At 43.3% G+C, this 16,845-nt stretch overlaps 1 protein-coding gene across 1 annotated transcript in view; it reads right to left on the reverse strand.

Moving 5' to 3' along the window:
* LOC147697976 (E3 ubiquitin-protein ligase TRIM39-like) overlaps positions 1-16,845 on the reverse strand; it is a 331,555-nt gene that overhangs the window by 206,403 nt on the left and 108,307 nt on the right. The window contains exon 3 of the mRNA XM_086933382.1: positions 11,521-11,751. Within this exon, the coding sequence (XP_086789508.1) occupies positions 11,521-11,751 (231 nt within the window). The remainder of the gene's footprint in view (positions 1-11,520; positions 11,752-16,845) is intronic.

Consider the following 16,845-nt stretch of genomic DNA (forward strand, 5'->3'; position numbering starts at 1 on the left):
AATATGGGCCAGTTATGTCAAACGGATGACCTCATGAAGTCGAAACATAAATAGGGCTATAATATTTGCCCAAACATAGAAGGGAGGGTTCTCCAGGAGAGGGTGACAGGAGTTAGTTTAGGTTATTTTATTTTTGGTTTATCGAGTGGGGAGCATTAGGGAAAAACAAAACAAAAATTGTCCGCTATGCAAGAGACAGGGAATACAAGGTCCTGAAAACTGAACCTTTTACCTAAAACAATCAGAGCCTGGGGAGAGAGCGACAAAGGAAGTGAGCAGAAAATATAGATGGTAGCATTAGAGAGTACAATTAAAATTATAACATGGAATGTAAATGGCCTGAAGGTGTGGAGAAGGCGACAAAAAATCTTTGAATACTTTAAGCTCTATACATGTGACCGTATAATTTTACAGGAAACCCACTTGTTAAAATCGGAGTGGCTTGAAATTATAAAACATGAAAAATGTGTGGAAAAATCAATCTGTACTAATCAGTCCTGCTGTATTAAAGGTGTAGCAATAATTGTTAAAACCCTCAAAGATAAACATTGTAGAAGAAATTGCTAATTCAATGGCAGATGGGCTGCAGCTAAGATCAACATAAAGGGCAAACCTTTTTTTGTAGTCTAATACAATGGCCCAAATTCAGATGACCCAGCCCCTCTGCAATCCCTGAATGCTCAGCTAAGTAATATATCGGTCCCAACAATGATAGGGGGAGACTTTAATCTGTTATTAGTCCCAAGGAAAGACAGACACCCACAAGGGAGAGTCTTAAAACTCCCCAAAATGAGGGAATGGATTAATAGGTTTAAAGAAGACTTGGGACTAGTTATATATGGAAGAGTAAAGGGGATCAGAATAGCAGATTTCCATATATAAACCATAAGTATAGGCATTCATCAAGAATTATTTCTTGATAGATATATCATTAAGCAAACATGTTATTAAAGTAAATCATGTTCCAGCCCATCTATCCGATCACTCCCTGGTCCAATTCAAATTCCTCCAAAGCTATACACAGGGTGAGATTAGGTGGACCTTAGATCACACTCGCTCATTACATGAGGAAATTATAGAAAAGTTAAAACTTATAACAGAGGAAGACTTTCAAATTAAGGCTAACTGTAAAGTTTCATTGCAAGGTGTGTGGGATGCATACAAAGCCGTAGTCAGAGGAGCTCTGATTGGACTAGCTGCAGAAAGAAATAAGGAATCTAGACATATTATAATTCAATTAGAATCAGAAATTCTAGACCAACACAGGAATTATGAAGCAGCAACCTCTGCAACAGAACAAATAAGATAGATAAGGTAATAAGATAATTTTATTTGCACAGTTAATTAAAACCAATGCAATGCAATACAAAGTATGAATTAAGATAAAACACAATATAAAATCACATATGTTTAAAACCATCATAGTATGAACGGTGTTCTGTTCGTCATAGTTATAAAATCATATTAGCCTTTCATTTATCACACGGTATTTGGACTATAAGCATAGTTTGTATTATAAAACAGGTCAGGATCAGGTCGGTTCAAGATTCTAGTCCTGGCATTTTTTTCTCCACAGCCTTTAAAAATTTTACAAGGCTGCAGCTCAGTTGAGGGTCTTGAGATGAGAAACAGGTAAGTACTGCACTCCTTCGTGTACGGATCCCAAATCGAATGAAATGCTGTTTTAAAAGAAGTTTCCTCTCCGCTTGCATTTTCTCGCAAGAGCATAGCAGATGAATCATATCTTCTTGCATATAACCACATAACCGGCATGGCAGACCTGCTTTCTGTTTTAACCAGTGTGGGAGATGCTGAGTGCAGGGCAGCAACCCTAGTCTGTATCTTAAGAAGCACATTTTGGTCTTTTTGGCATAGCCCAGACCAAAATAGTTCTGAGGAGCTTTTGCCGAATAGGACTTCAAAATCATCCAAGCGTGCGTTCTTTTTGAGAAATCTGTTTTATCTTGTACCCACGACTGGTGTTTGATAGATTTCTTTACCAATTTATTGAAAGTTTTGTGATCTGAGGAGGAAGCCCAAAGCTGTTCCAGCCCAGTGTTTGGAAGGCTTTTTGCTAGATATTTAGCTGCAGGCGAAGTCGAACACTGCTCTATCTCCCTCCACAGGTATTCGTTCAATGTTCCTTGTGCAGATTTCCTCACTTTGTCCCATACACAGATATAAGCCCCCTGACATGCCAGGAGCTGTTGTTGGATGCCAAACTTTAGCCTAATCTGTGATGGGGAGGTCCGCTTAGGAAGGCTAAAGATAATTCTATATGCGGCTATGATTGTGCTATCAAGTATTGTTGCATCTCTGCCTCGTAGGACCTCGCTTCCATAAGTGATTGTTGGCAGTAATTTGGCTCAAATAACTTGTACCAAAGGTGTTAATGATGGACCAGTTAGCTTAATATTCAAGGTTTTTAAAAGCGATTGCCAGGGCAATCCCTTTGCCTTTAATGCTAGACCTTTGTACACTGAATCGACCACCATTGTCAATCTTCACGCCTAAATATTTATATATTGGCGTGTCTTTAATGCGAGATTTATTCCAGAACCACGTGAAAGTTTTTCTTTTTCTTTTGCTGATGGTCATAGTTTGAGTTTTCTCGAGATTTACTTTCTAGATCATTTGCCTCAGAATAACTCTGTGTGGTGTTCAGGAGGTTTTGAAGCCCTACTTGAGTGTGGCTTATTAGAACAATGTCATCCGCATATAAGAGGTATGGTAGGTTAAGCACTCCTAGTTTAGGAGCATGCAACAGAACAAGAAAAAGTAAAAGAGGAAATTCTTAAAAAGAAAATTGAATTGTATGTCTATTTCGAAGGAAGGATAATGAAAAGATGGGTGGCTAGTTGATTGTCAAATTATGAATACGGAGAGAATAGTGGGAAACTCATAGCATGGACAACCAAAATTGACAACAGCAGGAACATAATAAATGCAATACATAGTGACTTGGTAGATGCAAAGGTAGAGAGCAGGACAGAAACAGAAGAGGCATTCGAAGATTTTTTTCAGACATTGTATAAGGAGGATCAGACCTCCTCAGTCAATGTGGTAGATTTGTACCGGAGAGAATCAAAGTTACCAATTCTGGGAGAAGGGCTTAGCGAAGTGTTAAATGCAGTAATTACCGGCAAAGAAGTTTTAGAGGTTCGACAAAAATCTAAAAAAGGGAAATCTGCAGACCCAGATGCTATCCCAGTGGAATTATATGTAGTCTTAAGGGAAATACTAATTCCAAAATTGACGGTCCTCTTCAATAACATTTACTTGAAAGGTGTTGAGCTCCCTAAATCGTGGAATGATGCCACCATCAGCTTAATGTTAAAATCAGGAAAAGGTCCACTCAGATGTGAGTCATACAGACCCATTTCACTTTTAAATTGTGATTAAAACATTTTTACCCAAATATTAGAAGTACGGATGGGGAATATCACTGGTAAAATCATACATACTGAACAAAAAGCGTTTATAAGAGGGAGACAACTACATGATCTTACTCCTCAACCAATCTGGTCCATTGACAAAGCCTTCAAAGCAAAGTTACCATTCGCAGTCTTAACCTTTGATGCTGCTAAAGCATTTGATCGTGTAAATTGGATATACTTGCATGAAGCTATAAAACACTTTGGTTTGGGAACACTTTTTTAAGAGTAATAAGAAATATGACAGTTGCAAAAGTAGTCCTAAATGGTAGCTTGTCTAAACAGATTCAGATTGGAAGGGGGACGAGACAAGGTTTCCCCTTGTCTCCTCATCTTTGTAATTTGTATATAGAACCACTGGCCAATATGATAAGGGGAGTCGAGGAAATTAACCCATTCCAATTCAACGGCTGGGTAAATAAAGTGGCATTGTATGCCAATGATTCAATTGTTTATAAGAGATCTTAATAAAACTCTCCCCTTCATCACGAAGCGGCTTGTTGACTTTGGCCAAATTTCAGGCTATCAGGGGAATATACAGAAAACTGAAATAATGCACTGGAATGTAGTAACACCATTAGTTCAATCAAAAAATATCAAGTATCTGGGAATAGAGGTTACGAAAAACATTGAAGAAGTTGCTCAGGTTAACTTAAACTCAAAGACTAAGGAAATGAGGAAATTATTAAAATTGTGCAGTTGTCTATTCCTGTCCTTATTGGGGCGTTCAAATGTAATTAAAATGCCTATTTTGCCAAAGTTCACTTTCTTACTAAACGCTATACTGTTAGAATTTAAGATCCCTTGGCTAAAAAAAGATACAGAGTGAAATTAATAGCTTTATTTGTGCCTCAAAGGGAGTGAGTCTCTATTTTAAACAACAAGGGGACCCCAAACAGTATCAGCGAGGGACCTCGGGGAGCTTAGTCATATGTACACAACAGTGGTCCCTTGCAGGAAGAGGAATAACACGAAAATGAATATAGACCCAGTCAGTTCTATATTGGTGAAGACGTGCCCAGCCGGGCAGAGGTCCTCAAAATTTATATTTAAATATAGATTTACAAAACACAATAACACCTTCAGCAATTCACGTACGTGGGGCACAAGCCTGTACCAACCCACGACAATACAAAGACAAAAAACATACACAAAAGGGCTTATAAGGCAAAATCAGCAGTCTCTGTAAGTTTCCAAATTGTTAGCAGAGAATTACTCATTGGTACCATTACAAAATTTTGTCTAGAAAATTCCACAAGTATATGGTACACAGTAGGTAGACGACGTTTCGGACCCCTTTACTAAATGATGGGGTCCATCATCAGGACAAAACAGTGGTTGCCTTTTTTGTTACTAGCCTCTTTAGCCAGGGGGCATATGGAAGGAGAGCTCATATAAGAGCACGCAGGGAAGAAGTTAGGCGAGGAGCGAATTAATATTTCGGTCCAATTGATTTTTTAGAGGGCATATGGAAGGAGAGCTCATATAAGAGCGTGCAGGCAAGAAGTTAGGCCAGGAGCGAATTAATATTTCGGTCCAATTGATTTTCCAAGAATTGATTTATAACGAGGGTCCAGGGGCGGGTAGGGATAGTGTTCCGGTTCCGCATGAACCTTGGATGCCGGATAATGCCGGTAGCGCCGTATTGCGCTGGGGTCCTGGACCAGGATTGCCGGATCAGTACCTAACCAGGAAATCCATTCGTGCCGACTGATCCGGCAATCCTGGTCCAGGACCCCAGCGCAATACGGCGCTACCGGCATTATCCGGCGTCCAAGGTTCATGCGGAACCGGAACACTATCCCTACCCGCCCCTGGACCCTCGTTATAAATCAATTCTTGGAAAATCAATTGGACCGAAATATTAATTCGCTCCTGGCCTACCTTCTTGCCTGCACGCTCTTATATGAGCTCTCCTTCCATATGCCCTCTGGAAAATCAATTGGACCGAAATATTAATTCGCTCCTGGCCTAACTTCTTCCCTGCGCGCTCTTATATGAGCTCTCCTTCCATATGCCCCCTGGCTAAAGAGGCTAGTAACAAAAAAGGCAACCACTGTTTTGTCCTGATGATGGACCCCATCATTTAGTAAAGGGGTCCGAAACGTCGTCGACCTACTGTGTACCATATACTTGTGGAATTTTCTAGACAAAGTTTTGTAATGGTTCCAATGAGTAATTCTCTGCTAACAATTTGGAAACTTACAGAGACTGCTGATTTTGCCTTATAAGCCCTTTTGTGTATGTTTTTTGTCTTTGTATTGTCGTGGGTTGGTACAGGCTTGTGCCCCACGTACATGAATTGCTGAAGGTGTTATTGTGTTTTGTAAATCTATATTTAAATATAAATTTTGAGGACCTCTGCCCGGCTGGGCACGTCTTCACCAATATAGAACTGACTGGGTCTATATTCATTTTCGTGTTATTCCTCTTCCTCAAAGGGAGTGAGGATATCATGGAGAAAACTGTGTCAGAGGAAATATCTAGGGGGCATTGCTAGCCCTGATCTTCTTTCTTACTATAGAGCCTTTCATTTTAAACATATAAGAAATGTTCTTAGACCTCATGCCGACTATTCTTCTTACTGGAAAGCCGTAACACAGGACGATCATTGTTTCTACAAGTTTGGACATCCAAAATACTTTAAAAAGATCAAACTAAAGGTACTTAACACTGCATACAAGTTATGGTACGATATTAGAAGAATTTGGAAGATTCCGTACTATAGCCAGCTAGCAACCATTTGGGGGTCTCCAGGAACCCCAGAGTGCCTAAAAGATACATTAGCAACCCCACTTAGGGAAGCAGGAATAACAGGATAGGGACATTTGATGGACTCTGGATCATTAATAAGTTGGGAATCATTATTGGAAGTAACACAGGGCAAGATCTCCAGGTTTAAATACGATCAACTACAGAATTTGTCGAAAGATCTGAAAATAAGTTTAAAAATCACAGCGAATCTGGAATACACACTATTAACCGACATACGGAAAAAAGAAATACCAAAATGGTATTGGCACTTGATACAGTCCCCCTGACAATGAATTCACTGTCCCGGATGAAGTATGGAGAAAGACCTTCCCTACTCAAGACTTGCATCATCTTTGGCAAGTGTCCTGCACTCTTTTATGGCAAACTATTGTCTCTGCACCACTTAGGAGAAATCATCTCTTCACTTTACATAGGTCATACTGGACGCCGGAAAGACTCTCCAAACTGAACAACCAGGTGGTAAGAAAATGTCCAAAATGCCGGGATCCCAAGGCGAATGATATCCACACGTTCCACCAGTGTCCACACCTGGGAATCTTTTGGGAAGAAGTGGGTGAGAGCATTGTTAAAGTTCTAGAAACAAATATTGAGGTAAGCCCACTAATTGTTATATTTGATATTTTCGATAGTAATCGTTCTATTCTGTATTAAGTAAAAGTCAAAAGTGTTTATTGTTTACCCTAATAATATTAGCTAGGCGGGAGATATGTGTGAATTGGATTCTTACTACCCCTCCCAGGGCAATAGAGTGGATTGGCTCAGTAAGGAAAGTCAGGCTATTGGATAAACAAAGAAGGAACAGCAACAAAACAAGGTTTTGGGATCTATGGGACAAAAACATGAGGTAGGGTTCGTAGGAATGTCCAATGATACATATAATGCGATCTTTCAGATTCAAATGGTCGGCACTTGGTTTCTGTGACCGACTTCAACAAATCTAAAGGTCCACGGATAAGTCCCAGTCCTAAGCACTTTAATAAAGGGCGGTCTCCAGCCATACCAATCGGAACCAAGACAAGGGACCTTGTCTGACATAACCATAAAAATCGCATAAAGGAGGGGGGAAAAAAGGGTTACTCGAAATATAGAATTGTCACTACTCTTCAAACTAAAGAGTTTTCTGTGGAAATCTCTACCTTTATCTGGGGCAACATGCCATCACCTACTCCAAATGCCTAGTTACATAGCTGGTTACAAAAAAAGGGTACAACCCAGTTAAGCCACCAGGACCTGGGTGATTAACAGTACAGAGGATAGGTGGTCTCAGTGGGACAATTTGGAAGAATACACATATTTATGTAGCAGCATCCATTAAATCACTCATACCATAACATAACATTCTGCTCAATACTATTTATTCATATTAAACATCAATCTGAATGTTCAAAATCCAGCAAAACATCTGGAACATACATATATAAAAGTGCCTTGAATGTGTAGAAGGGAGAAAGGAAGGACTTGTGTGCAAAGTGAGGGTTAAATGAGGGTGGGAAGGGAATGAAAATATACACATCAACAATGATATTGGTATGTCCTACATGAAAATTATACAAAAGCAAAATAATTCGCAGCCATTATGCCGCTGAATAGGCACAATGAACAAAGCACTGTTTCCCGCATTGGCTTATATACAACAATATGTCAACATTTCGACCCTTGACAGACGTAGGTGACCTTGATCCTTACAATGGGGTCTTCCTCAGGACTGTAAAGGGGCACCAGAGAATTTAATAAAGGGAAATACTTAGAATTTGTCATAATTTGTAATGCAAAGTCTAGATATAAAAGGGAAACTAAACTACTGTAAACTAACATTGGCTAAGTGGTTGAAATGATAGTAGTAGGCCTGTGGGCTGCTAGGTCAGAGAAAAGACAGACAGCAACCTAAAAAGAGGGGAAGGTTGGACGCCATCAGTTATTTGCAAAGGGATTTGATTTAGGGATGATATTGTGAATTCAAAACACAGAATTTTTCTGGACTTCTCATAAGGTAATGTCAAAATTCATCTATGTTCTTTTCAAAAGAAAACGAGGGGAGGAAGTTTGAATCCAAAGGTTCCCAATTTACTGTGAAGAGTAACAAACAAGCTCGCGACCAAAGATATAACACCACTCCTCAAAATAATGTAAGGTTTTAAAATGTTTAAAGGAAAAGCGTGACTGTAAAAATTGGTCTCATTACCTTGTGGAAAAGAGCTGTCATCATTAACTGGGTAAACAAAGTTCAAGAGTTCCAAAGGGTCTCTGAGGTACAAAGTTTCTAAACAAAAGGATGGAAAGACAATAATGAACCCTCTGGCCAAAGTTCCACTCATAAAGAAATGGAAATTTGTTTAAGCATAGACACTGATAAGACTAAATCAATTACCTTGAGGCAGACTGCATCCTTTCACTCCTTCGTAAACGGAGCACTGAAGGGAAAATTCATAACTCACATGCGCAGCCTGTGCCGTGACAGACGCTCGATGCCGACTCATCATGACTCACGTGCAGCCTGCGCAGTGACAGACGCTCGATGCTGCCGGGTGGAAGTCACATGGGTGACGAGGCTTTTGTTTGGAAACTTTGGTACCTCAGAGACCCTTTGGAACTTTGGAATTTTGTTTACCCCGTAATGATGACAGCTCCCTTTCCATGAGGTAATGAGACCGATTTTTACAGACACGCTTTTCCTTTAAACATTTTAAAACCTTACATTTTGAGGAGTGGTGTTGAATCTTTGGTCCCCTGCTTGTTTGTTACTCTTCACAGTAATTGGGAACCTTTGGATTCAAATGTGGCCCCTTCGTTGGAAATTTTCTTTTGAAAAGAACATAGTTGAATTTTGACATTATCTTATGAGAAGTAAGTCCAGAATAATTTTGCACACAAGTCCTTCCTTTCTCCCTTCCACATATTCGGGGCACTTTTGTATATGTATGTTCCAGATGTTTTGCAGGATTTTGAATATTCAGATTGATGTTCAACATGAATAAATAATATTGAACAGAATTTTATAGTATGAGTAATTTAATGGATGCTGCTACATAAATATGTGTGTTCTTCCGAATTGTCCCACTGGGACCACCTATCCTCTGTACTGTTAGTCACCCAGGTCCCGGTGGCTTAACTGGGTTGTATTCTTTTTTGTAACCAGCTAAGTAACCAGGCATTTGTAGTAGGTGATGGCATGTTGCCCCAGATACATTTAGTTTGAAGAATAGTGACAATTTTATATTACGAGTAACCCTTGATTATATTACAGAGTGTGCAAAATGAATCTGCAAATTCTGCCCAGCAGCATTAGAAATGTAATTTAAAACTCGATTTTCTTGGCACCCTAAATGTTAACCAAATTCCTCTCCAATATGGCTTAGGGTGGGGTTAGAGGTGTAAGCCTCCTTATCGTGGTTATACGCTGTCACTTTAACTGTGATGTTCTGATCAAATATGTTGATTAGTTTACAGCCAAGAAGCTTCATGAGAAGTAGCTCCATGTAAAGGGCACTAGATGAGGGTGACAGAAAACATCCAGGACATCCCTCTGAGGACGACAGAGAGCATCCCTAAGAGGGTGACAGAAAGCATCCCTAAGAGGGCGACAGAAAGATCCCTAAGAGGGTGACAGAAAGATCCCTAAGAGGGTGACAGAAAGCATGCCTAAGAGGATGACAGAGCATCCCTACTAGAGTGACAGAGAGCATCCCTCCAAGGGCAAAAGAGGGCATCCCTACGAGGGTGACCGAAAGCATCGCTCGGAGGATGACAGAGAGCATCCATCTGAGGATGACAGAGAGCATCCATCTGAGGATGACAGAGAGCATCCATCTGAGGATGACAGAGAGCATCCATCTGAGGATGACAGAGAGCATCCATCTGAGGATGACAGAGAGCATCCATCTGAGGATGACAGAGAGCATCCATCTGAGGATGACAGAGCATCCATCTGAGGATGACAGAGAGCATCCATCTGAGGATGACAGAGAGCATCCATCTGAGGATGACAGAGAGCATCCATCTGAGGATGACAGAGAGCATCCATCTGAGGAAGACAGAGAGCATCCATCTGAGGATGACAGAGCATCCATCTGAGGATGACAGAGAGCATCCATCTGAGGGCGACAGAGCATCCATCTGAGGGCGACAGAGCATCCATCTGAGGGCGACAGAGAGCATCCATCTGAGGGCGACAGAGAGCATCCATCTGAGGGCGACAGAGAGCATCCATCTGAGGGCGACAGAGAGCATCCATCCGAGGATGACAGAGAGCATCGAGGGCAACAGAGAGCATCCATCCGAGGGCGACAGAGAGCATCCATCCGAGGATGACAGAGAGCATCCATCCGAGGATGACAGAGAGCATCCCTTGGATGTTTTCTTGGGAAGCTGCAGGCAGCCTTTGACAAAGGTGCTTGGGGCTCTGAAACGCGTTAAGCGGAAAATAAACTCAGCATGAAACTTGCGGGTTCCCCTGGTAGTAATAATTCAGATGAATTGCCTGCCGTGGAGTGCTCCCTCATGCGCAGGACAACTTAGAATTCATACTAATATCATTGTTGATGTGTATATTGTCACTCGCTTTCTACTCTCATTTAACCCCACTTTGCACACAAGCCCTTCCTTTCTCCATTTTACACATTCGGGGCACTTTTGCATATGTATGTTCCAGATGTTTTGCTGGATTTTGAACATTCAGATTAATGTTCAATATGAATAAATACTAATGAGCAGAATTTTATAGTATGAGTAATTTAATGGATGCTGCTACATAAATATTTGTGTTCTTCCAAATTGTCCGACTGGGACCACCTATCCTCTGTACTGTAGTTACATAGCTGTTCACCCTAACAAGAGATCAGTGCACTCGAAAGTAGGTGGCCACTTGCATCAGGAGAAAAGTAATCAATTTAAAACAGAAATGTTTTTAAACTTCTTAGAAAAGGAGGAATTTGGTTTCTTTCAAAATTTCTTAGATGTTTGCTCACATTATGCTCTACATTTTTATTCAGCTTTTTTCACATTTTGCTCCTTTGGTTCCCCGTTAATTACGGTCACTGGAATTGCTTGTTATGTCGCATTAACTTGTATGTGACACTGTAAGAGGTCACTGTACATTCCACTGCTTGTATATTGAATCGGGCTCTCAGCATCAAGTAGGACAGTGTAAATAATCCATGACTGTATATTTTGTGCAGCTGTCAGAGTGCGTGGGGTCACTGTGCATTGACCCTGCCAGGAGATCTTGTGTGTTCCACTCATACATTTATTAATGCACACAAAATAGGAATATTTCACTTCCTTCTTTTGTTGTATTTCCCAAACAGTATCTCACCTTCAGGAGTTCCCATGCCGGCGCCTCACACTTTTTTCCTATCTCCGTTATCAATGCATTGAGAGAGGTGATTTGATTGGAAAGTTTGGTGATATTTGCATTTTCCACCATGGTGATTTTCTTCTCCATCTCCTTCAGTCTCCCGTGCAGTGTTTGCTCATTTTCTTTCAGGACTTGCCGCAGTTTTTCAATTTCAGATTCAAGTTTCTTCTTCTCAGTTCTTAGCTCGTTCTGTCAGAAGCAAAGAAAAGCTAGTTAGATTTTATAAAGCTTCCTATAGGCCGTCCAGAGAGTAGGGGTCCAGGAGGAGGGTGGGGGGGTTGCCTATTCTGATTGTCATCATCTTGCACAAAGGCTTTGTCTGATGGACATCCAAAAAAATTACATTTGAAAGAGAATTTTGATTTTTCACAGCCTGGTGGGCAGAAAGTCTGTATTTTATTAAAGACAGCGGGGTTACGATGATGCAAATCTCCTTTATTGCCCGCTCCTTTATTGCCCGCTGACAGCAGCAACAATCGAAGAATATAGAACTTCAATAACTTTCTAATAGACAATAAAGTTCCCCCGCATGCAGTGTTCTTCCTTTTTTGGTTTTGCGAACAAGATAGTTTCTTAGATCCATAACTTACAAATGAAAAACTTAAGCAGTGAAAACTTCTTACTCTGGAAAAGAAAAACCCAAGACAAAATGAATAACTTTTCTCCATCAGGGAGGGTTCCAAAGTGGAGGGATAATCCAAGCCTCCGTGTCTTTAATAAAACCCAGAATGTCTGCCCACCAGGCTGTGAAAAATCTAAATGTTATAGCATGATACAGAGGTTAACATTATTCAGTTTTAAAGTGCATTTAATACATTGTCAATAAAGCTAGTAACAGGTCGAATAGCAACTTTTAAACATATTTTCATTGGACAAAGCCGCAATCCTGGGGATATCTACCGGGAAGAGAGGTTTAGAGGCCAAGGCACCCCTAACGGAGTGTACACCAAGCATAATAATGTCTACGCCTGCTTCTTTCATTACTTCTGTCACCCATTGTGCTATGGTTGGGGAGTAAACTGCTCTATGAGGCAATTTATAGGATATTAGCATTTTTTCTGTATTTCCTCTCATACTCACAGTCCTCTCATATTCCATCAAACATTTCACTACAAACATTCTTTCATTCTCTGTAAATAAGGGGTAGAAAACATTAGTTGACATGGCCTCTGTTCGCCTTTTAAATAAAACTAACCCATTCTGATTGGTAGGCCCTGCTGGTGATGTCTAAGGCTTTTATGTCTGAAGTCCATCTACAATACACCAGGCATAGCAAGACAGTGAGTTTATAAGAGATATGTGTAGGAGAGTAGGGTCTGCAATCCTATGATCACCCAGATTTTTTGCTTTTGTTTCACTGGTTTACGACTTTCTCTGGCTGTGGGCCTGCCAATCAGACCCACAGCCTGGCTGTTCTCTTTCTAAATTACGATATGTACCCTAGGTGCATTTACCAATTGATACTGGGCCACCTTATCAGACCCCGTAACGCAGGGCATAGGTGTACCCAGGGCCGCCAGGGGCTGCAGCATGCATTATGCCACCCCTGGCTGGCCGCCTAAATTTGACACAACTGGCTGCATGACAGCTGGGGCAAAGTCGTGTAATCACCCTTTGCTTTAGGTATAGTAGCTCTATATCTAACCATCCAATGGACGCCCGAGTTCCTATCAGTCACTCCTATGGCAGGCCTTGACAATCCTGAAGGCAGAGTGCGTGGGCTCGTGTGAACTAGGTTCTGGCCCGAGCCGAGCCCGGTTGCAGCTTGCGGAATGAAGACCCAATGGCTGTTCCATGATAACGCGTACCACATCGGTAACTTCAGTGTCGCGTTATCAAGGCATGTCGAGTAAGGTGTCATACGAATCGGGATGCTGCCCCCTCACCAATTCTGGCGACGAGGTTAGCATTCCGCCCTTCTAGAGGGACACGACATGTACGTAACTGTGAACCCCGGTTAAAGTTAACTAAAGCCTCAGCTCCACAAAATGGATGCTGCCACCACAGACACGAGTCTGACCTCCTGCTGCTGGGAGTCCTTCCAGCGAGGAGAGCTTGGACAAAGGGTTTCCTGTCGAGGGCGGTGTTCGCACCATCCCAGACAGGGTTTGTGTATTCTGGGTAGGTAGGGCTTTTGCGAGAAGGTGACTGCGGAGTGGCACCCCGGTGCTCACTACGCATCTGCCGGTCAGAACCAGTTCCAGGGGCGCCAGCCCTGGCCTGGGGAAAGTCCGGCAGGGGAGAGGGGTGTAACTACCCCCCTTCCTGGTCCCACCCTTAGGGCAGGACCTAGTCATGTACCCACCCCTTTCTTTAGGATAAAGGCCGGAGCGGGGACCCTTCCAAATTAGATCATCTTTGAATCAAGAACTACTTTCTACGAAAGGACATTCGAGACTCTTCTCAAGATTTCTCCCTTGTGACTAAGGAGTAGTCACCCTGCATCAGCGGGCACCATCTAAGAACTCTGCGGTTTGCTGTAAGTCCTTCCTCAAGGAATCCGACGGCCCAGCTCGACGAGAACCGACTTCCCTGGCACCTCTGACCTCTACCCACGTCATCAGCTCAGCTGTGATCTGTGGGTGCGACGAGACCTCGAGGGACCGGCCATCATCAAAACCTGCACGCTTTCTTAACCAGCACGACCATCGAAGTAATTCTCTGGTGAGTGCTCTGGGGTCCGAGAAGCCCCGACCCTGAGCCGCTCCAGCACCGAAGTGCAGTCTCCCAGCATCTCCACGATCTGCGTGGGGCCCTTCTGCTCGCTGCTCAGCACGTTGTCTGGTCACTAGCCGCTGGCTTGTGCCCTTCTGTGACGACATCCGACAATCAACACTGCTGGTCTGGTTGCTCCAGACTGGCCCTTGCTTCCATCTTTGCGAGAAGCACCCCGGGCCCTCCTGGTCCACTCAAGACGCCATCTTAGGCCCACCACGTGGCCCTGAGATCTGCCAAGGCTTGTTGCCCCATCCTGGGCCCAGCGACGCCGACAGCATCATCCTTCGTGGGACAGCTCGCACCTCCACCGTGGTCGCCGACAACGCCTCCTGGTCCGTGAGACTGCAGAGCCTAGCGTCGCCCACTCACCTGGTCGAGGTGACGGCCAACCGGTGCCTTCCTGGCACCCTCTGACTACTGGCTAGTAGTACGAACTTGGTCCCCTCTGCTTTCAGGTATCATCAATCTCTGATCCAGGCTTGGATCCCTACGAACTATTCATCACTGGTCGCCGGCCAGCAACTCCTTTTCTTCCGGCTCCTGGCTCGTCAGCGAAGACCCCGACGCCTGTAAGACTTGTGCAGCCGCAGCCCTCGTGGCTAGGTAACTCGGCATTTCGGTGCCTGCATAGCCTCTTTACTCTAGGGTCCCGAGTCCCTCGCTTCCGACTTGCCTTATCGGGTCCGCCCGAGACCTTAAACTTTCCGTGTCCTCGGACACTTGTTTTAATTGTGCACTTGAAGTATTTTCCTAAGAGATTTGGTTTGTGCTTAGTACCCTGTCCTCATAAAGAGTACAGGGCTGTTGTGAATCTTAATAAATATCCTGTTTATTTTCATAACGCTTGTGTGGTGTCCTTTCACTTGGTGTTCAAGGGGTACATGTGTGGTAAACAGCTGGCTTAACGCGCCCTCTCGAGTCTTTAGCCTTAGACTGCTCGTATCCACGCTACTAGGATAGCTGGTCTATAGGTTGACTTACAACCAAACACCATAAGGGTCGTTGGAACGATACATAGCGGTCGCTAGAATAGCGAACGCTGCATATCGGGCCAACTTCTCACATTGGTGGCAGCGGTGGGATTTGAGCTTGCTGTTGTTTTACCACACGTATCCTAAGAATATCTTGTTGAAAGATCACATAAGTACTGTTAGTACATATAACTAAAGCTTAGAATACTCTGAGTTCTACTGAACCAGCTGTTGCAGCTCCTCAAGGCTTAGCACACCTTGGCTGCAACTCTTAGCAAGGGAATAGTAGGTAAACACATAGTGTAGGTAGGTGCATCACTTACACCACACTAGAAACAGTATGTCGGACAAAGGAGGAAACTCTGAGTCTCCCCTTGTGTCAGTTGACCCTCCACAGGTCATCCCTTCGAGATATACTGTGCTGAGCTTCAAGGAGTTAAGACAAGTGTGTCACTCCAGGAAGATCAAGCAGGGGTCTAACCCCACCACGTCCTTTCTGATTGGTCTCTTGGAGACTTATGATGCCAGAAAAGCTGAGACCCTTCCCAGCTCTTCTAATCCAGAAAGAGACATGCCTCCCCTCGAGGGAACCAGAGACGATCCTGACCTCATCCACCTCGCAACTGAGAACGAAGATGTGGAGGATGATGAGGATGAGGATCCCTCTGGGGATGAGGCAGATAAGGGACAGGTAGAAGTCGTTAGACTAAGCAGGTCCAACTTAAGCAAACATGATAGTGGTACTGGGGGACCCCCAGCGCTACTGTCAGGTCCGCTTAACATTGGGAATGGACGAGCCCGATCTCTGTCGAGAGACTCTGGCAGATCCCTTCAAACCAATGGCTCTCACAACTCTTCTCAAAGAGGGATGACGTCCCCTCAGAGGAGAGTGTACGAAGCTAAGGAAAGGGCAGCTAATCTGAGGATTGAAAGGGAAGAACTTGCCCTGGCCAAAGAAAGGCTTGCCTTTGCTAGAGAGCAACAGTTAAGTGGGGTAGTCCCCACTGGTGGCAGCAATGTACCTAGCAATAGGGAAAGGAGTTTTGATACGAAACACCTTGGGAAGATAGTGCCCCCCTTTAAACAAGGGGACGACATCCACAAATGGATTACTGCTTTGGAGAGGGCCTGCACTGTGCAGGGTGTTCCCCAAAGTCAGTGGGCAGCTATCTTGTGGCTCTCCTTTGAAGGAAAAGGAAGAGACAAGCTCCTCACCACAAGGGTGGAGGACGCTAACGATTACCAAGTCTTGAAAAATACACTCGTTGAAGGGTTCGGCCTAACCACTGAGCAGTACAGGGTGCTGTTCAGGGATACCCAGAAAACGCAGTCTCAAGATTGGTCTGACTTTGTCGATTGTGCCACTAAGGCTTTTGAGGGCTGGTTGCTGGGCAGTAAGGTTACTGATTACGAAGGATTGTATAATTTGATGATGAGAGAACAAATTTTAAACAATTGTCAGAACCAGTTGTTGCGTCAGCATCTTGTCGACTCTGATCTGACCTCTCCCCAAGAATTGGGAAAGAAGGCAGACAGATGGGTTCGTACAAGAGTTAAACAGAACCAGGGCCAGAATCAAGGTGGTCAGAAGAAA

This window comes from Lissotriton vulgaris, chromosome 8 (genome assembly GCF_964263255.1).
Source record: "Lissotriton vulgaris chromosome 8, aLisVul1.2, whole genome shotgun sequence".
Classification (NCBI taxonomy): Eukaryota; Metazoa; Chordata; class Amphibia; order Caudata; family Salamandridae; genus Lissotriton; species Lissotriton vulgaris.